Raw genomic sequence first — 20815 nt, forward strand, 5'->3', positions numbered from 1 at the left:
GGCGACAGGACTCCCTTGAGCCATCTGCTCCTGAGCCCACCCCAGGGCCCCACGCCAGCTGCCCTGGACTAGCGCCCTGGGCTGGTCAATGGTATCAGGCAGGCAGGCACAGTACCTGACCTCCTCCATGGGCGGTGCTCTGGTTGACAAGGACAGGCACCCACACCCACCAGTCTGCACCCTGGCTGACACCCATGTGACTGTGCACCTCCAGTTACCAGTGGGGCCTACGGGGGCTGCTGGTTTGGGGTGTCTTGATGGGGAGGGGTTGAGACGCTCTCAGCCCCCAGGCTGACCCGACAGGCCAAGGCAGAGGGGCCGGGGGTTTACAGCCGTTCCCATGACCTGCAAGCATTTCCTAGGGTGTGGCAGCATGGGCCAATGATGGGGACAAAGGCCGGGCGTGTGTGCACCGTGGGAGCTGTCAGTGTCCCCACAACTATCAACACATGCGGGCATGAGAGGCAGGAAGAGCTCGGTCCACAGGTGCAAAGGCCTCGGGCAAGGACTTCTGCTCCCCTCCAGCCACTCTCTGTGTGTGCCTGGCTCTAGGCTCCAGCTGGTGGACACAGGCTGCTAGGAACCTGCCGGCGAGGCTCCCCACCATGTACTCGGGCTGCTCTTCCCTGACTCTTATTTGTGGGCAGTAACAATGCACACCCTACAACAAAGGAAGCAAGGGGGCTCGTCCCGGGCAGGGGGCGGGCAGCGCACATACCAGCACACCGAGGACGCACACCTGTGTCTAAAATGGTCGGCCATGTCCTGACATCCACAGCGGCTGCTGCCTCTTTGGACCTGAGCAGCCGCACGATGGGCTGCGTAGTGAGGACGCACGTAGACTTGCTGACCTGCAGACCACAGGGTTGAAGCACGAGTGAGACACAGCGTCCGGGAGCCAAGTACTCGAGGGCCCAGGCCCAGGCCACCCCACCAGCTGCTGTGCACGCCCACCTCCACGATCATCTTGACGGTGGGGAGCGTGGTGGCCAGGTTCTGGGGGTGTGGGGGCCGCACGGTGACAGGCACACAGCCACAGTACAGGCAGCCGTAGAAGGCGGCGATGAGGTCCAGCCCTGGGAGACACGTGGTCAGAGGGCATCAGTGGTCAAAGGCGGCCACAGCTCGACAAGAAGGACGAGGGAAGCGGATGAAACCACCCACTTTATACCGACTGGGTGTTCACAGAACACAGCACATTAGGGATGGACAGACAGCAGTCCTCACTGCAGGTCGCCCCTGCCCAGACCCTGGGAGGCCAGGGAGGGTGGTGCGCAGCCAAGGCACAGATGTCACAGATGTGGGAGGCCCGGCCCCGTGGACAGTGCCCTCTGCCCGCCATCTCTGTGTGACAGAGTGGGCGGCAGGGCGGGCAAGGACAGCAGGGTTCCTCTGAGGGTGAGCTGCCTGCCCCAGAGGCCCCACAGCTCCTTGCAGGCATCTGTGCCCGAATGTGGGGGCCTGGACGCTTCTCCTGGGGAGGCCCATACCCCTGGGGGTGGGCCAGGACATCCACCTGACTCTTAAAGACATGACACATTGTTCCTTCAACTTTTCTACTTGTTTAAAATTCTCTATAATTAAAACCTGGGGACACTGGATCTTGAAATCTATTTTCTCCTCTTGAACTCAAGTCTGACTTGAGAACACCTGTGCCCCCACACCCAGGAGGCCCCTCCAGGTGCTCCCCTCAAGTCAGACAGGGCCCTGTCTGGCATCCTTAGGCTACAAGACACCAAACTCAGGCTGCTGATTCCAGAGTTACAGTAAACATGCCACGTTTAACCCAGCTGTGGGTTTCACCAGGCTACAAGCTGATGCCCCACCAGGTCTGGGGCAGCTCAGTGTGTTACTGACGGAGCCAGAGCCCACCCACCCAGACCACCGCCTGCACTGCGTCCTCACACCCAGCACGACCACTCAGCCCCTGCACCACGAACATCACCCCAGAGAACCCCGATGAACACAAGAAAGCATCATCCAGGGGTCACTTCCTGGAACCCACACAGCTCACCTGCCCTCGTGTGCACCTTCCTCTTGTCCTGGCGTCATCCGCGAGCATCTGGAGCGCCCACCCCTCCTGCACCCCACCTTTCTGCAGCTTCCAGAGAACACTGGTTCTTAATACCTTGGGTCACACACCCCTCTGGGAAAGGGTCTTAGCTCTCCCCAGGAAGTGCACAGCAGGCCCCGTGTGCACCCGCAGAGCGTCTGCACCCCTCAGCCTTCACGCAGGGCCCGGCTCTGCCCTCTGGCTACTAAGTACATTTGCTACCTGCTGGTAAGCTTTTAAAGTGTAACTTCAGAACTTTCACCATGCATTTTCCTTTATTCACTAAAATTTTTTTATGAACAGGGTCAAATGTACCGCAGAGCAGAGCGGGGCTCAGGCCCCGGTCTGTCTTTTCTTCTCCCTTCCTGTGACTGCAGCCCCAGCCCTGAGCCCCAGAAAGCCTCCCGTCCTCAGGGGCGCTCAGCCTCCTCCCCCGGAGCCCAAGGGCAGGTAAAGAGTAGGGATGGCCATCCGTCCTGGAGGAAAACGGCCACATGTTCCAAGAGTGGAAGGTGCAGAAGTAGCTATGATGCCAGCAGGGGTTCTGGAGTGTCCAAGTCACCCCATGTCCAGATCAGGAACCAAGCCAGGCTGCCACCTCGCCGTGGCTCCTGAGCAGGGAGCATGTGGCTGGGTGGTCACCAGACGTCCACGCTCCATGGCAGCCCCCCGGGGAGTGGCCCCCCAGCTCCCTCAGCAGCAAGAGTCCCAGCACAAAGTGCTGGGGCCCGTGGGTGTCCAACGGACATGCGGAAGAGATGGGACGCTGGGGCCTGGGCACACGGGGCAGCACAGTGGACGCCAAGGGAAACCACGTGTAGGAGATCCAAGATTCACCTACACAGAAGCCAGGAGTTCCAGAAGCAGGAAAAGAAGAGGCAGTAACGAAAAAGAACATTTTCCTGAGATGAAGATTAAATGGGCAAGGAAGTGGGAAGGTCCCAGGCTCGAGCATATCCCAGAGAGGTTCCTGAAGAAGAACAAGCTGATAAAGAGGAGGAAGTGACACCTTATCACCTCCAACCCTGGAAGGGCACCAACTTGGCCCGGAGAGACCCGCAGAAACCTGGGGCTCCTGGTCCAGCTAGGGCACAGCAAGGAGACATGTATCCCGAGTGTGTGGCACCCAGGTGCCAGATCTGGGAGAAACCCACCCCGAACAGCCAAGAGCAGACTCCCAGAACGAGACCCCGTGACCGGGCAGGAGAGAATGGAGTGGGCCGTGGGAGGGAGCTGGGGGTGAGGACAGCGTCGGGGCTGCACTGGGGGAAGAGCGAGGGAGGTTTCCGAGAACCCGCATGGGGCAGGGAGGGCACCGGAAGGCCTGGAGTCCCCAGGGAGGCTCAGTTGTTCCCACCGGGGGGGACACCAGTGTCCTGTTCTCAAAACTGTAGTTCTGGTCAGAGGGCAGGGAGAGGAGACCACTCAAGTACTCACTGGTGACAGCTAACATCTGGGAAGGTTTGGGACCAGCAACCCAGTCCAACAAAGCAGGGCCCAGGGAGTGGGGCACAGGGCAGAGTTGGGGAGGGAGGCCCAGAGACGGCGGCCCAGGGGCCACCACATGAAGCTAAGGCCCTCACAAGGTGTGAAGAAGAAACAGGAGCAGAACATCACCTGCCCATACAGGCAAAGGCAGCAGCTGAAAACTCGGGCTGGTCTTCAACTTCAGAATGTGCGAAAATACATGAAAAGAAAATGATACAAGACGTAAAAGAATAACAAATGAGAAGCAGAAAGTCAGAAATGAAGACAGACCTAGCAGGGGCCCCAGAGCAGACAACGGACACAACCTCAGGATGACGGACGGACGAAAGGATGGACAGAGAAGGCGGAAAACTCCAACAGAAACGCTTCCAGAGAACATGTCAGAGCAGATCCAATGCGAGGCGAGGACACGAGGACACGAGGGAAACCAGGAGGGGGCACACGGGAACCGTGGCTCCAGAGAGCCCCCTTCAGGTCAGAAAGAAGACCTGCAACTACACGTTTAAAGGCACCTCACACATGGGAACGCTGACCCAGAGCAAGCAAGCTTACTACTATGTATGCGCTGTAAGGAAAGGAAAAACACCCTTTTGATACCAAGGCCAAGTGACCCCTATGAGAACGGACATCAGGGTCTCATTGGCCTTGGTGCTTGAAGCCAGGAGAAAATGGACACGTTAGAGATGCTCGAGAAAAGAAAATGCAAGTCAACGGTTTCCCATCCAGCAAAAATGACTTCCAATTACAGAGTGTACAGACTGCCATCAACAAGCAAGAACTTGGGATACTGTTCCCTTGAGCCCTTCCTGAGAAGTCGACTCTAGAAAACCAGTGCACCAGGAAGACGCAGGAGTGGGCACTGGGCCCAGATGCAGGGAAAAGGGGCAGAGGCGGCGGGTGCGGGAAAATGTGAGCAGTTTCAAAAAGCACACTGGTGGTCGCCTGTCACTACCAGTACTTGGCGGTGCCACTGGTGATGGAGGATAAAGCAAGTGAGCAACCACGGGGTACCTGAGCTCCGTCATCTCCCCCACCCTGGAGAACCAGGATTCCTGGTGGGGGAAAAGGAGACACAGACACAATGTAGAAAGGGTTCAGTAAAACCCTGTAACCCTGAACTGAACGGGACACACAGTGTGAACGCAGGAGGCACTGCCTGAGACGGACAAGGACACCTGCTATCATGCCGAGCTCTGCTCACTGGGAGGGGACAGACAGCAGCTCACCTGGAAACCCGTTCTGGGGGCCGTTCTGGGGGGAACTGACCAGAGCGTCTGGGCTACCAGGCAGCCAGGAGGCGTCAGGATGAGAGGTCACACTGAGCACCTGGGAGCAGCACCCCCAGAATGATGGGAAACAATTCGTGTCACTACCAGAAGGAAAGACCTGACACTTACTCTGCTGTTCACAGGTGAACCCTAGCCCTGGTGGCTTGGCACTACCGAGGGGAGGACCGGTGAGTAAAGAGAATGACAGAATTATAAGGCCACCACTTTGTGGCCCTCCCGAACTAGTGGGGGTGGGACGCTGGGCACCAACGGCTGCTAGTACGCTAATTCCACAGACTGAGAGACCCGACCTGCAGTTTCTGAGGAGATAGCTCTATACTGCTTGGGGTCTTGGCGAGGCCCATGAACCTGGCAGTGGCCCAGAGTCTGGGCCCGCTGAGCAGCTCCAGACTGGAGGACGCCACAGGGTCAAGGAGCGGGCAAGAGGGCAGCCTGCAGATTCAGCGACGTAACAACATGTCAGATGGAAAGAAAGCCGGCAGATGGAGCCATGATGTCCAGGGTGCTCAGCCAGGCGAGCAAACTGGGGAGAAGCGGTGACCCCGGGAGGCAGGACAGAGGCTGACGTGGGGATAATGAGGAGGTGCTGGGATGGGCAGGTGAAGACCCACTTCTTCAGCTGGCTGGCAGTTAAGAGGTTAGAGGCATCTGCTCTGCAGGGAGAGACTGGGGAGGACGGGGAGAACAGCCGTGTGGAAAAGACAGGAGGAAGGTGCAGCCGGTGGCACTAAGACCTGGGCGGGGCGGGGGGGCACCCGCACAACCAGACTGTCCCTGCTCACGGGCTGCGGGTGCTGGGGGAAGATGAAACAGCATCAGGCTCAGAGGCGGCAGGCTGGGCCTGGAGGCTCCACCTGCTTACCTGGGGGGTAGACCAGTGCCACGTGGGCCCCGGCGCTCAGCTGAGCCTTCTCCGTCAGGGCAGCAGCCACTCTCTCGGCCTTTTTGTGCAGCTGGATGCAGGTCGCGGTGCTGGTGACAGTGCCCTGGGAAAGCAACCATGGGCACCACTGAGCCGGGGGCCAAGGGCGCCTGCTCAGGGGATCTGGGGACACTTGTGCACACCGTGTCCCACCCTCGGCTGGGAGTTGGGACGCAGCCCTGACACACCCGCCGCCTTCTCCAGCCCCTGCATCTCAGCTAGGGCCCTGGCAGGGGCTCTTCCACCAGCAGTGAAGGGCCTGGCCACTGAGCATCTCCTCAGAGCCTGCCTGTCCACGACAGTCAGGCTCAGAGATGAAAGTAAACTCTTTTGGCCTTTTTGAGAAAATATTTAAAATATTACAATATCATAAGGAATAATCGAATAAATATCCAGTTTCTCATTACCTAATATTTTAACACTGTTTCAACTTCTTTCGTAAAATACATCATCACCACTCTACACACACCCCCAGTCCACCCTCTCCCTCCCCAGAAGCAACCATTATCCTGAAAAGAAACACACATCAGTAAATAGCAAACAAGAAGTAAACAAACACTTCATGCACGTGCAGATGCCACACCAGCCAGGTCCGTGGCCTGCGTCACCTGCAGCCTGCTCTTTCTGGGCGTCTGGAGGATGAGCGGCTGGTGGGGTGGCCCCGCACCTGAGGGCTCAGCATTCACCGGGGTCTCTGCTGAGGACCTCTGGGCCGGGACCAGCCCCATGCTAATGACCCCCTCCTGCCACTGACCCAAGTCAGGCCTCGGCTCTGTCAGTCCTTCTTAGGAAAACCATCAACACCCTTCAGGCCCAGGGTAGCATCCAAACCCCTCACTTCTCCTCAGCTTGGGGTCCCACCGCGCAGGCCCCGGGGTTCTGCACCGCGAGTTAGACTCACACCTCACACCCAAGCTGAGGTGCAGAGCGTCACGCTGGGCACACCCCAGGAGCCCAAAGGCCCGGAACCCCGCCAGGCCCCTCGGATGACCTGGATCCCTCAGGCCAGGGGCCGCCTCGTGCTGGGGCACCACATGCACAGGCACAGGCCTCCTCCTGGGTCAAAGGTCAGCACATCTTCGGGGACTTACGGACAATTCAAACCTGAGAAGGCTGGCAAACCAAAAGAAATGCAAAACCTTATGAGTGACTTTAAGCCAAGTCTGGGATGGATCTGGAGAAGGCCAGATGGTCTTCTCTTGGCTCCTCCTGAACTTTCGAAGCTCAAGACGGTCTTGGGCTTTTCTGGGCTGACCGCATGCCTGGTAAGCATGTCTGCACAACTCCCCCTGGGCAGCTCCCCACCCCAGGAAAGCGCCCCGCTGCACAGGCGTTCAGCCAACAGCCCAGAGCCAGTCTCGGGCCCTTGCAGGACCCCTGCCCTCCGTCTCTCCGAACAGTCACCTGGTGTCTGGACACAGCCTCCGGGGCCCTCCTGCTCCCACACTCACCCTCATAATCCAGAGGAATTGCTCCGAATCACAAGCTGCCTGTCGCTCCTCAGGGCTCAGGTCTGGGGCTTCCCACCACCCACTAGTTAAAGTCCAGTGCCCCGGCCCCGCCTGCTCCCAGCCCTTCTGTATGGATCTCCAGGCCTCGTCATGAGCTGACTCTGTCTTGGTCAGCTGTCATTTACTGGCTTTCTCCACGTTTCAGAACTCAAACAATCGTAAAACAAATGTTTACTGAGCATGGTCTCCATCTGCAGATCCACTGTGAACAAGGAAGATAAGGCCTCTCTTGTGGACTAGTTTGCCAGCAGGGAAGACTCACTTCAGTGCCCTGAGAACAGGGGCCTTTCTTATCTTACTTAACACTGAGTGCATAAGCAGGCACTTGCCAGTATGTTTTGAGTGAAGAACCAGTGGCCAGCGGTGGGCAGTGTGTGTTTCTAAAACCACAGCAGCCCCGCTACTGCATCAGAGCACAGGCCCTGCGGCCCCTGCCATGCGTCTGATGGCGAGTCATGCAGGGTTTTTACTGTTACTTAACTGTCACTTTTTCATACTTTGTCTATCGGCCCACAACTGGATGTGAGGATTACTTTCTCCTTCTTTACACCTTAGAAGCCCACAGAAAGGCAGTGAGACGTATCTGTCTTGCTAAAGCTATAAACAAATGCACAAAGTCTAAATTCCTAATTTTCACAAAGTAAACACCTCCTCTTAACTCACTTAACATGCACACTGGGCATAATCAAGACAAGCTCATGAGGATTTTCCTGTTAGATGTGAGATCCTCAGAGATGTAACTGCATGGCTTGTGTGGAAGCTGAGGCTCCACAGAGAGAACCACGCCAGCCACAGGCCTGGGCGTCAAGGCTCGCTGTTCTCCGAATGTGAGACCATGAGGCCGAGCGCCACACCCATGTGGCTGGCAGGCCTCACCTTGGCGTTGAGCAGCAGGAACAGCGGATGCTCGGGGGTGGTGTGGGCCCGCCACCGCAGCACGTCTGGCAGGAACAGGAACTGCGGGAAGGGCACGAGAGGCTCAGTCCTGGCGGGGTCCCAACCGCCCAAGAGGCGCCCCCTCAACCGCTGCCCACCTTACCTTCCTTGCCTGGTCGCTGTCCTCCAAGTGAGCCAGCTCCCTCCCCGAGGCCTGAGCAATTCTCTTCCCGGCAACCAGATTCCCGACAATCATGGAGGCTGGTCCGACCTCTAGAACACGAGGGACTTCTGAGTGGGACGTGGGGGAGTGTGATGGATAATGACACACGACTTCTATTTACAGGCAGTCACTTGACTCTTCCCTAAGACACAGGTGTTCGGGAAACCAGCTACAAGGTTGGTGCTAAGTATCAGAGACTCTCTCCTCAATGTAAGCAATGCTATCTAAGAAACTCACTGCGTGGCATGGGCCTGGGGGCTCTGATTTGAACTTGGCCACAGCTGAATGCAATGTATTTCACTGAAATCTTCCCGATTAAATGAATTTTACTTAATGATATTTTATGTGTTCAAATATCAAGAAAAGTTAGCATTTACTAAGAATTTACATAACCAAAGGAATGAAAATGTGTACATAACAGTTAAATCAGGGAAGGGAAACCCTGTTGCCGAGACCTCCCAGGTCCCACTGGCCAGGAGGCCATGGCAGATCGCAGCGCTGAGCAGCGCACGCGCAGCCCGCCATGGTCCCATGGGCGTAAGAGTCCAAGCCCCGGGCACCATCTCTGCTCCCAGGGAGCCACCGCCCAGCCTTCAGAGCCAAGGTGCTAGGCTTGGCTCAGTCCTGGGATGGGCTCTAACAGGCGAGGAGCGCAACCACGACGTGCTCTCATTCCAAGGGGTCAGGAGGCGGTGATGGACTTGGTGTGCCATCTGCTCTGGCTTTTAACCCCACCCCCAAGGGATGTGAGGTCCAACAGGGCAGCACCATTTAAACCCAAGTGTAGCTGCCACTGACTTTAAGGCTGAATAGACGTGTGTTGTTGTGTACAACTAACCTGGCTGTTTCTGGCGAGGTTTGGGGAGGTTGGTAACACACGTGTGAGGGCACATTAGCACATTACACGGGTGCAGCATCCCCTCCAGAAAGCGCTGCTTGGTTTCAGAAATGTGAATCCCTCCGAGAGGAGCCTTGGGCAAGGTGTTGGCGGGAACCAGGGCCAGACAGTACACGCCCACCTGGTGGATGCTGTCGACGGCCTGTATGGGGGCAGAGACAAGGAGCTGTGTTTGAGCGCATGCTGGCTCCTCGGGCTTGTGAGAAGCTGGAGGCTGGGAGCAGCCCTGGGTGAGAATACTCAAGACCCTGGGATGTTTTGCTAAGTGAAAAACAGGGAGAGACAAGAGTGTGCTTTGCGTTATTCCACACACACACACACACACACAAATTCTGCGTCTGTGTACATGTGGATGGGAATCTGCAACTGCACGTTACAGACAGAAAGTTAGACAAGCCATAAAAGTGATCATGTGACCTCCTGCGGGAGAAGCCCTGGGAAGGCAAGGCAAAAGCCAGACTCCTCTGAACATACCTTGTTTTCAAATTTGACTTTGGAACCATGTAAGTGTTTTACATACAAAAAACTTAAAAATTGACAAAGCAACCCATAACAACTGAAAGTAAACTAAAACAAATGAACTCAGCGAAACTGGAATCAGGTTGGTGGCACAGCCCCACAGAAAGAATGTATTCAAAGTGACTTTAAACATAGCAATTTGATTAGTCCAGTTGTAGTGGGACACACCTTATGGGCAAAAAGAATTGAAAAAACATTGTAAGCTGCTCTTGGAAATCTCATGCTTCAGAGGTTGTGTGGGGGCCGCTGTTTGGAGACTGCAGTGTGTACAGAGTGGCCTCAGGTCCAGGAGAACCTTTGCTGCAGTCCTCGACCACCGCGGTTCTTCAGCGTGGGAGAAAGAGCAGAGTTACGGAAAAACCCTGAGGACGTGAGCTTGAGTTGGAACCAGCAGCATATGCTCATGATGTGGGTGAACTTGCAAGAAAGTTGACATCACTTCCTACTCTGTCTGAAAAAAGCCAGTAACATCATGTGCCCAGATGGTGGTCCTAAATTCTGTTTCCCCTGAAGAAGCAGGGCTCTAGGTCTAGGACATGAACTGCACCACCTCCCCGAGTGTCCGAGCTTCTGCTCTCAGTGTGGCCTCAGAGAACCAGGGGTGTGTCCACAGGACTCAGGAGCTGATCCGAAGAGGCCCCCACTGACCACTGATAAATAAAGAGAATAACTGTAATCCAATAGCCCACAATAAAACAGAAAACAGAACAACTCATTGGTCACTTTCAGAGGCTTCCCGGAACCAGCTTATCACCCTGAAGTCAACCTTGGACCTCATTTTCCTGCACAACCTGCTACAAAGAAGGCCATGTCCTCTGAACTTGCCTGGGGACCCAGAGGGCAGCTTCTCTTCTTTCTCAAGAGTGTTTTGGCTATTCAGTGTCTTGTGTGTTTCCACAGAAATTTTAACATTGTTTGTTCCAGTTCTGTGAAAAATGTCACTGGTAATTTGCTACGGATTGAGCTGAAGCTGTAGACTGCCTTGGGTAGCGGGGCCATTTTAACAATACCGATTCTTCCAATCCAAGAGAACAGTGTATCTTTCCATCCGTTTGTGTCATCTTCGATTTCTTTCATCAGCATCTTATGGTTTTCAGAGTACAGGTCTCTTGTCTCCTTAGGTAAGTTTATTCCTAAATATTTTATTCTTTTTGATGCAGAATTAGTATTGTTAAAATGTCCATATTACCCAAAGCCATCTGCAGATTTAATGCAATCCCTATCAAAATACCCATGACATTTTTCACAAAAATTGAACAAACAATCCTAACATTTGTAGGGAACCACAAAAGACCCTGAATTGTCAAAGCAATCTGGAGGAAGAAGTACAAAGCTGGAGGTATCATGCTCCCTGAGTTCAAGCATCATAAACTACAGTAATCAAAACATAAAACTACAGTAATCAAAATCTGAAAGCTACAGTAATCAAATTTGTGGTACTGGCACAAAAACAGATGCACAGATCAATGGAGCAGAATGGAGAGTCCAGAAATGAACCCACATATATGTGTCACTTAATTTACAACAAAGGAGGCAAAAACATACAACAGTGAAAGACAGCTCAATAAATGGTGTTGGGAAAACTGGACAGCCACACACAAAAGTACAACAGTGAACACCATCTGACACCACACAAAAACTAACTCAAAATAAAGACTTAATGTAAGACCTGAAACCATAAAACTCCTAGACGAAAACACAGGCTATGGTAAACTCCTTGACATTAGTCTTGGTGATAATGTTTTGGATTTGATCCCAAAAGCAAAGGCAACAAAAGCAAAAGTAGGCAAGTGGGACAACATCAAACCAAAAGGCTCCTGCACAGCAAAGGAAACCATCAGCAAAATGAAAAGGCAACATACCCAATGAGAGAAAATATTTGCATATTATACATCTATAAACTCATACAACTCAATAGCAAAAAAACCTAAATAAAGCAATTAAAAATGGGCAGAAGACCCGAATATTTTTCCAAAGAAGACATACAGATGGCCAACAGACACAGGACAAGATGCTCAACATCAGTAATCATCAGGGACATCAAAACCACCATGAGGTGGACCTCACACCTGTCAGAAGGGCCATCATTAAAAAGACAAGAAATAACAAGTGTCAGTGAGGATGCGGAGAAGCAGGAACCCTCATGCACTGATGGTGGGAGTGTAAACTGGTGCAGCCGCTGTGGAAACAATATGGCAGTACCTTAAACAACTGAAAATAGAACCACCATATGACCCAGCAATTCTGTTTCTTGGTATTTATCCAAACAAAATGAAAACACTAACTCAAAAAAACACATGCACCCCAATGTTCATTACAGTGTTATTCACAACTGCCAAGGTACAGAACCACCTAAGTGTCCATCAACAGATAACTGGATAAAGAAAATGTGGTATATTTATACAAGGGAATACTTCTCAGCCATAAAGAAGAATAAAAGGTTGCCGTTCACAACAACATGGATGAAACTTGAGGACATTATGCAAAGTGACGTAAATCAGATGGAGAAAGACAAATACCATATGATCTCTCACATGCGGAATCTAAAAACCAAGAAACAGCTCACAGACAGAACAGACTGGTAGCTGCCAGAGGCTGGACTGGAGGTGGGAGAAATGGGTGAAGGGGTCAAAAGGCATGATGTCCAGTTATGAGATGAATGAATTCTGGAGTTGTGATATACAGCAGGATGACCACAGTTAATACTACTGTATTGCGTACTTGAAAGCTGCTCAGAGTAGATCTTAGAAGTTTTCATCGCAAGAAAAAAATTCTATAACGTGTGTTGATGGATGTTAACTAGACTTACTGTGATTATTTCAGTGTAGAACAGACATCTGATCATTGTTACACCTGAAACTAATATAGTGTCAATTATACCTTAAAATTTTTAAAAAGTTATTGTTTTAAGATGTGACACTGGTATTTCTTTTTTAAAGAAACAGACACTACAATTTGCAGATAAAACCTGTGGTGTTGGGACTTGTTTCAGAACACTCCTGAGGGAGAAGGAGGGGCAGGTGGGGTGCAGGCAGGACCTGGCCTGGTAGCCAGTGAAGCAGGAGGCAGGAAATGCGGGAGCTGTTACACTCTTCTTCTTATGTTTAGTTCATCAGAAATATTCCACAATAAAACACTAACATTTTTATTAAAAACAAAAGTAAATATTAGAAAAGTGATCTCTGAAGCTCAGGCCTGGCCTCGCTGACAGGGCGAACCCGTGCCCGCTGGACCTCAGCCGCCTCAGACAGGTCCCCTCTAGGGAGGATGGGGCCCTGCACCCTCCACAAACGACCTGCACATGTTGGGACAGCAGGGGCTTCTCTGAAAAGAGGCCAAGACTGGACTTCATCGCTTGTCCACAGAAGCTTTACCCCCACTGCCAGAAATTTACCCCACTGTCCACCAAGACGGGAACAGAAAAGCAAAGGAACACAGCTTGGCCATAGGGGAAAGGGCCACGGGTCCACCCACCACCACGGGGAGCGGCAGCCTACCTACAGACCAGCGGTGCGTTGGGGGTGGGGTGCTCTTCCGGCCACTACTGGGTGACCCATCTGTCAGACCTGCCACCCCACGCACTTGAAAACCAGCTCACTGTGCGTGTGGGTTACATTCAGGAAGGTTGGCTAGTAGATCCTCCCCAAGAGGCAAGTCCAAGGTTTGTGCTCCTCCCTGGACCTGAATCTCATCCCGCCCCGCCCAGGAGAACGTGTAGAGACTGGTTCAGGGTTCAGGATGTGAAGGAAGGGCAGGAGGGGCAGCACACAGCTCCGGGGACCAAGGGTGGGGTGGGACGGGGGCGTGACGGCAGTAACAGGGCCCAGGCCACACATCTGACCTCCCCACAAGCTGGAGGGGCGGCACAGGGGCCCTGGGCAGCACCTCCATCCCCGCCCCGCACCTGCAGCACGCGGCTCATCCACCGGAAGCTGTCCTCCTCAGAGGCATCGGGCCGCTGCTCTGCCACCAGCACAATCCGGTCTTCGCGCAGCACCGGCACAGAGAACACCGCCACCCTGGGGATAGGGATGGCGCCCAGGCAGCCCAGGCGCAGATGCCTCGTGTCATGAAGCCGTGGGCTGGTGGGCAGCCATGCAGCTCTGCGCCCCACTTCCCCACCAATGCTAAACAGAAGGAAGAGGTGGGGAAGCAGCTGGTGTCCTGCAAAGGGACACCCCCTCTTTCCCAAGACGCCTCTTTGTGCAAGAATCTTCGTGGAGAGGTTCTAGTTACTACACATTTTCAGTCCAACTGATTCTCTCCCAGTGAGCGGATCTGCTGTGTCTGTGACAGGGAAGCGGACCTGTTCCTCCACCATCTCCCTTCCTCCCTTAGACTCTGCGCTGCCCCCGCCCACAAAAGTCGAGCACTGTGTCCCCAACCAGCCTGCACGTCTGCTGGTCCAGCCCTGGGCTGTCAGGCGCACCCCTTGCGCGCGGGGACAGGCCTGCACGTGCACCACGCTTTTATGCAGCACTTCACCCAGTATTAAAACTTCCTTACTTTCATACATCTTGTTCCTCTTAGTACCTCACCTGAAAGTGTTCTCACAAAAACAGTTTCCTGTGACAAAACTTCTGAAACTTAACACACCCAAAGCATCTTTATTACAACTGCATTGTCAAGTGACAATTTGGGGCGGACATAAAGTCTAGAAGTTCCTTTGAAAACCTAAAAACGTTCTTGCGCTGCATCCTCCCAGCAGGGGTATGAGGCTGGGAGGCCCCACCCTGCGGACCCTCCTCTCTGGGTCTGCTGTCTGGGTGCCAGCCCTTCTCGCCCACTTCTCTTACTCCGTCTGTTACTCTGCTGCTTTACTTCCGCAGTAGCGTCTCAGCCTGGCTTCCCAGAGAACCAGCTCACTTTCCCGCTGTCTGCCCTACGCTCACTCCATCTATGAAACGACCGTCTTGTTACCACGACGTCTGGTATTACTTCCTGCTGTGAGGCAGGCTCCACTTCCTGTGCACAGCTCCTCCCTGGTGGAGCCTCCCGTCCCCACCCTAACTGCCTCATCAAGGAGAGCCCTTCACCCCCAGGTGCTATTTGTTCTGGTGGCCAGGTGAGGAGGCAGTCCCCAGTGGACACCTGCGCCAACAGTGCCCCGGTTTCTGCTGAGTCCCACGCCCCCAATCCAGGCTGCAGGGTTCACACCGCAGGCCTGCCGGCTAGCTTCTCCTGAACAGCCATCCACACCCTCACCCTGACTGTGCTGACCCACCACGGGCCAAATTCCCTGGTTTCTTTAAGGTATACTCTAAGGAAGGCTCCGGACAAGCTCCCAGGCACCCTGGTCTGAGCAATAAAAGCACCCCCTTAAGAAAAATAAATTTAAGAAACGCAGTCGGCCGAGTGGACCAACTAGGAGGAGGAGCTACTCCCTCCAGGACAAAGAGCTTTGCAGCCAGACCAGCTGGACAGGGCCCCCTCCTCACTCCAGCCGCCCCGGGGCCTAGGCCAGGGGCCCCTTTATTTGCTCTACGGAAATTAGAAACTTCAAAGTGCTTGCCGACCATGTTCAGAAAAGGTGGCCCAGGAGCAAGGTCTCGTTAAACCTTGGTGACTTCAGAGAAGAGGGTGCTCTCTGTCCCAGCCGCACCCCTGGGTATCGGGATGCTGGGCAGCGCCTGCCCTCGCCATACCACTCATTCCGTGGCATCTGTGCCTGGTCTCAGCTTTGAATCTCACCCTCCTAAGGAACCAGCTGAGCTCTGTGGACACTGAGGACACCGATTCTGGCATCCTTCCTCCAAATACCACCCTTTTCTTTGTGAAGTTTCTCTGACGAACAGAAATGCTTAGTGTATTCATATCACTGGGCTGTCCTTCCACCACAGGAGACCTCCTGAATGTTCAGCAGAGGAGAGTCTAAAGGCGCAGCACGGGGACCCGCAGGGCATCACCTGCCTCTGTAGACAAACTTCATGGGCTCCACGGCCAGCGCGGTGGCTACAATGTCGTCTGCATTGTGTCTGCGAACTCCCACCACCATCAGCCCGTCCAGCTTGCCCACGACAAAGACCAGGTCATCCTGAGGACAAGGGTGAGGTCAGGGCTCAGACCCTGCTGCAGGCGCTCATGGCACATGGAGACCTAGAGACTCGGCGACGGGGATGGGGAAACCCAGGGCGGGGCGACCATGGTGAAGGGGTCTGACAGCCTGGTGGGGTGGAGTGGGAGCAAGGGGGCACCCAGGGAAGGGGTCAGCACAAGAAGGGTCAGGGGTGGGAATATGGACTACAGCTGTGGGTGAGGTCTGTAAAGGACCTAATGCTGCTGGGCCAAGGGCCAGGATCCCAAACTCGCATCAGTGGTGTCTGAAAGAACTGCATCCCGGGTCTCCAGATGCCACTGGATGCCGGCAGCACCCCTCCCCCGGCCGTGTGCCCAACTGGAGGCCCGGGTCCTGGCAGCGGGACATACTCACAGGCCCAATGAAGCCCAGCAGCCCCGTCCTGGTGAAAGGCCTGTCGGAGACGGGTGCTCCCCCAGCAGTCACCGGGACCGTCTGCACAGAGTTGGGGGGCTGAGGTCAGCCGTGGTCCGTGGGGAATCAGTCAACTGGCAGGCAGACAGGCGCTGCCTGCACTGGGTGTGGCCCCTCAGATGGGTTGTCACCCGCTGCCCTGGTGGGGAAGAGGCTCCGCGGGGCCAGAGTCCCTGCCCACTGCGAGACCCGCTGGGCACCTGGGCCCTGCACGGCCCTCACGGCCTATGCGCCTCCCCCCGATCCCTGCGCCTGGCCCAGAGGAATGGGCGCGTGCTGGGCTCTCTGGACAACCCAACTCCAGCACACAGAGTGCCAGCTGCCCTGGGCCAACCTCAATCCGCCAGGCCTGAGGGCACCTGCTTAGCGCTGACGCGGCAGTGTGGGCACCACGGAGGCAGAGGGCTGCACTCTCCCCACACACCTCGCCTACCCCCTGCACTGCTGCTGCAAACTTGATTCCAATACAAAGGTCGGAACGAGGTACGGACCTCAAAGACGTTCTTCGTGATTCCAAGCAGACCGTAGTACGCTGTAGCAGTTGCACTGGAGTTGACACATATTTCTCCAACTTCATCAGTTTTACAAAGATAAGGGGTACCTTCCACCTTCACAACACAGACATTAGCTAGAAAGAGAAAACCCTCAAAGTCATGAAGAATGCGTTTAGAAGGCTCATTCACAACGATCTGCTCGCTCGGTGTCTGCAGAGCAGAAACGTTTTGTGTGTTTCATGGCACAGATACGTCACAGCCTGTGTGTCTCATATGGTCCGTGGAGGAAGCCTCCTCCACACAGGAACCACGGCGGCCGGGAAGGGCCCTCAGACACGCAGACTCCATGGCCCCCCCCTGCACGCCCTCCTGAACCCCCGGGAGATGGCCCCTGCCTCACACCATTGCCTTCGAGGCCAACTCCCGCCCCGGAGCCTGGTGGACCCCTCTCCGGGCCGTGGGCTAGTCCCATCACGCAGGCCTTGCTGCGGCCCCTCCCATAGCCCCTTCTGTCTTCACCAAGCAGCACCCCGACGGATGCTGCTGCCTGCGGCCCCGCCTCTCAGCTCCGGGGACCTTGCCCATCTGGTCACTACAGCCATGGCCACCTGCCGGGCCACAGAGCAGGCATCCAGAAAGGCCCTGACAAGAGCAACACACACACCAGAACGCACAGTGGCCCTTAAACAGAACTCAGACCCTCAGGGACGAACGGAACAACCTGCAGTCCTGGGCGCACTCCTTCCCTCGCCTCTGCCTGAGGTTTCCTGGTGAGTTCTGTCTCAGAGACGCAGCGAGGAAAGAGGATGAGGGCAACCAGTCAGCTGTGTCTGAGGACTTGCAACTCAGATGGAAGCTTCAGCAGAGGGTCAGAGGGGTGGTGAGTGGAGGGTGGGGCTACAGTGCACCTGCTCCCAGATACACATGCTCACGTGCACTCACACAAAACAGAGACCCCACCTGAGTCACAATCAGACAGAACCCACCAGCCCTGCATATCGTGATATCACACACCCTGGGGCTGACACAGCGGGAGGCAGTGCATCTGACAAAACAAGACACTAGGTCAGGTCTGCACTGCCCGGCAAACAGACGCACACTCGGGAGCAGGTACACACACACATGCCCAGGGGACCACGTGCACACACACACACACACACCCCCAGGAGAGCACGTGCACACACACACACACACACCCCCAGGGGAGCACATGCACACCCCCCACTCCCGGAAAGTACGTGCACACACATCCCCTCAGGGGACCATGTGCACACGCGCACACACACACCCCGCCCCCAGGAGAGCACGTGCACACACACATGCCCAGGGGACCATGTACACGCACACACACACACACACACACACGTTTATGGAAAAAATTAAATGAGCTCTACTATGAAAGTCCTTAGTTTCATTCAAAAGAATCACCTGTTATAATATTCCAACAATCTTTTAAAGAAATACTGTGCTCTCCTCCTGATAACTAAGAATTAGACCCCGTTCTTTATTCTTCTTAAAATGTTCATCCTCATGTTCATTCTTCATAACTGATGAGTCCTTATTTTTGGTAGACTTACACAAAGGGAAAAAAAGAGAACTCATGTTTCTAAAAAAGTGGAGCTAGAAATAAATGTGAATGTCCAGTCTTGTTCTAAGTGTCGTGACCTCTGCACACACACAGAGTCAGACAGCCGACCTGAGGCCGTCCCTCTGGTTCCTGCCCTGTCCCTGACCTGGGATTACGCGGTGTCCACGAGCACCTGGGGGAGGCAGGGCTGCAGACACAGGGCCAGGGCCTGGGAGCCTGCACCACTGGCAGTGCTGGGCGGGGAGACCGATGCAGAGCAGGAAGCCGGCCTCCGGAGGTCATCTGGTGGGTCCAGACAGCAGCTGGGACCCCAGCAGGGCCAGCGTGGGTAGGAGGGGAGCTGGAGCTGCCGTGGGGTCACCATGGGGAGAGGGTACCTCAGAGCACATAGCAAGCAGGGCACACCCCACTCACAACTGCCACGGGGCCTCCCAGGCCGGGCTCTGCTCCTCCTTCTCCCCATGACACTGCACGCATGTTACCACGTGTGCAAGCACCCACGGGAGATCTGCAGGGAGATGGCGCCCTCACCCTGCCTCACTCACTGCCGCAGGAGGCAGAAAGCCCACAGCGCGGGCATCCTTCAGGCCCGCGGGGCCCTTCTGGAACCACTGGCGCTCCTGGGAGTCTTCAGTGCCAGGCCACTCACTTAAGACGTCCTTGCTCGGACATACGAGGCAGCCTAAGAAATGGGTCATCGGCAGACGTGGGTGAGGCATGAAGACGGCCTGGCGCCCTGCAAGCTCCGTCACTGTCTCCCAAACACCAGAGAACCAGGGCTGGTTCACAGGCCAGAAACACATCCCACAGTACTTTAGCACAACTTTAAACTTGATATAAAGGGAGGCAAAAACTGAAAAAAATATGTTACAAATTAACATCCCAGTTTCCACGTGGAACCACTTTAACATGCGCAGGATCCGTGCACTTCCTGAGTCGTGGTGGGTCACTCGGCCACAGGACAAGAAGCTCTCCAGCTGCAACCTTACCTCCCGGCATCACCTGACCGACGTCCTGAACAGTCAGGACCGACAGCTTCTCTTCTGCATCCACCCTGATCACCCCGTGACTGAGGCCGCTCATGGACAGCACAGCTCTTCTGGGAGGAGGGCCTCCCAGGTCGGGTGGCCTGGAAACAGAACCGGATTAACAGACGGGCACCCCGAGGCTGGAGTCTGGCCTGAGACTGCACACAGGGAGGACGGTGGCAGCTACCCAGCCCCATCAGCCCGGAGCCCATCCAACTGCAAGCCAGAACTGCCCAGTGCAGCCCCTTCAAGGCCTGACCGCGGAGGGCATGAGAGGAAATAAAGTAACTGCTGCCGTTTCCAGGCACCGAGCTTGGGTGTGGCTTGTTACACATCAGCACTAACTGGGGTGTTGTATAGTCTCCAGTGAGAAAAACTTACGCTGTCAAGCAAAAGAAAGCACCACAGATGAAGGAATGAAAATGCCTTACGGTCTGTGAAGGATACAGATGTTCTTTTGAGTGCTATTCATTATTGAAATTTTAGGATTACTTACTACTATTTACAAATACATGAACGTAACACAAGACTACACCTGAGACTAATTTTCTAACAACTGAATTGAGGGTAGAAAGTCAACACGAAGTCACCTCAGCTACCCTCTACCCCAGGATGGGATGAGCTGGGCACAGAGGTGACCCGGGCAGGAAGGCGAGCAGAGGGCACTACTGCGGGGGCCTGGGGAGCAATACGGGGGTGAGCAAGGAGCACGAGGCTGCCCTCCGAGGCCTCCCAACCCCGCTGTCCACCTTCAAACAGAGGAGCACAAAGAGAACACAGCCTGGGAGCGGTGGGGCCCGGCAACTTCTCTGCGGAGGTTAAGGGTTCTGCAGGTATGGACCCCCATCCACGGCTGATGGGCATTGGATGCTGGCCACCCCACCTTAGAACAGGGGCGAGTCCTGGGCTGCAATGTTCCCTGTGGGACACAAGCCTTCCTGACCTGAGAAGCACACGGGAAAACAGCCTGTGTGTCGCAAGAATCTAGACATTATCGCCCAGGGAACTGCTATCCAGCTCACGCCACAAACCCAGGCTGGTGTGGGGTGTGCAGCCAACACGGTGTGGAGTGTGGCACCTGCCCAGGGCTGCCCCACCGCAGTGCAGACGGGCCTGGGAGACCCGCCTGGGGCGAGCACTGCTCACGATTTCTACTGCTCAGGAACAAATGATCCAAATTTGCTACCACAGGTGATTCAGCTGAATGAGGAAGTGTTAAGTGTCTCCAAGACAGAGCAAGTGGTCAGCTACCTGCGGATGGCAACTGTGAGTGCCTCCGGAGAACTGGCACAAGGACAGATGACCTCTGGCCTCAGTCCTCTGGACTGGAAGACGTTGAGGAATGCGTCACAGGAGGATATGGACCCTGCGTGAAACAGAGAGGGGGACACGAGGTAAGTGGAAGGCTGACGGGCACACAGCTTGGAAGGATGCCC

General features: G+C 54.9%; 1 protein-coding gene across 15 annotated transcripts in view; it reads right to left on the reverse strand.

Annotated features, from left to right (window-relative positions):
* DIP2A (disco interacting protein 2 homolog A) overlaps positions 1–20815 on the reverse strand; it is an 83265-nt gene that overhangs the window by 12064 nt on the left and 50386 nt on the right. For 10 of the 15 annotated variants that reach the window (XM_032486840.1, XM_032486783.1, XM_032486720.1 and 7 more), the window contains 12 exons: positions 20631–20745; positions 19341–19480; positions 16761–16897; positions 16210–16290; positions 15686–15813; positions 13684–13798; positions 9201–9402; positions 8303–8412; positions 8140–8220; positions 5693–5816; positions 955–1076; positions 719–851 (listed from right to left, as the gene is read on the reverse strand). In XM_032486840.1, the coding sequence (XP_032342731.1) occupies positions 719–851; positions 955–1076; positions 5693–5816; positions 8140–8220; positions 8303–8412; positions 9201–9402; positions 13684–13798; positions 15686–15813; positions 16210–16290; positions 16761–16897; positions 19341–19480; positions 20631–20745 (1488 nt within the window). Of the gene's footprint in view, positions 1–718; positions 852–954; positions 1077–5692; positions 5817–8139; positions 8221–8302; positions 8413–9200; positions 9403–13683; positions 13799–15681; positions 15814–16209; positions 16291–16760; positions 16898–19340; positions 19481–20630; positions 20746–20815 lie in introns of those variants that run through there. The other 5 variants (XM_032486954.1, XM_032486893.1, XM_032487129.1 and 2 more) reach the window with 2 other exon arrangements.

The sequence above is a fragment of the Camelus ferus genome, chromosome 1, assembly GCF_009834535.1.
Source record: "Camelus ferus isolate YT-003-E chromosome 1, BCGSAC_Cfer_1.0, whole genome shotgun sequence".
NCBI classification, from domain to species: Eukaryota; Metazoa; Chordata; class Mammalia; order Artiodactyla; family Camelidae; genus Camelus; species Camelus ferus.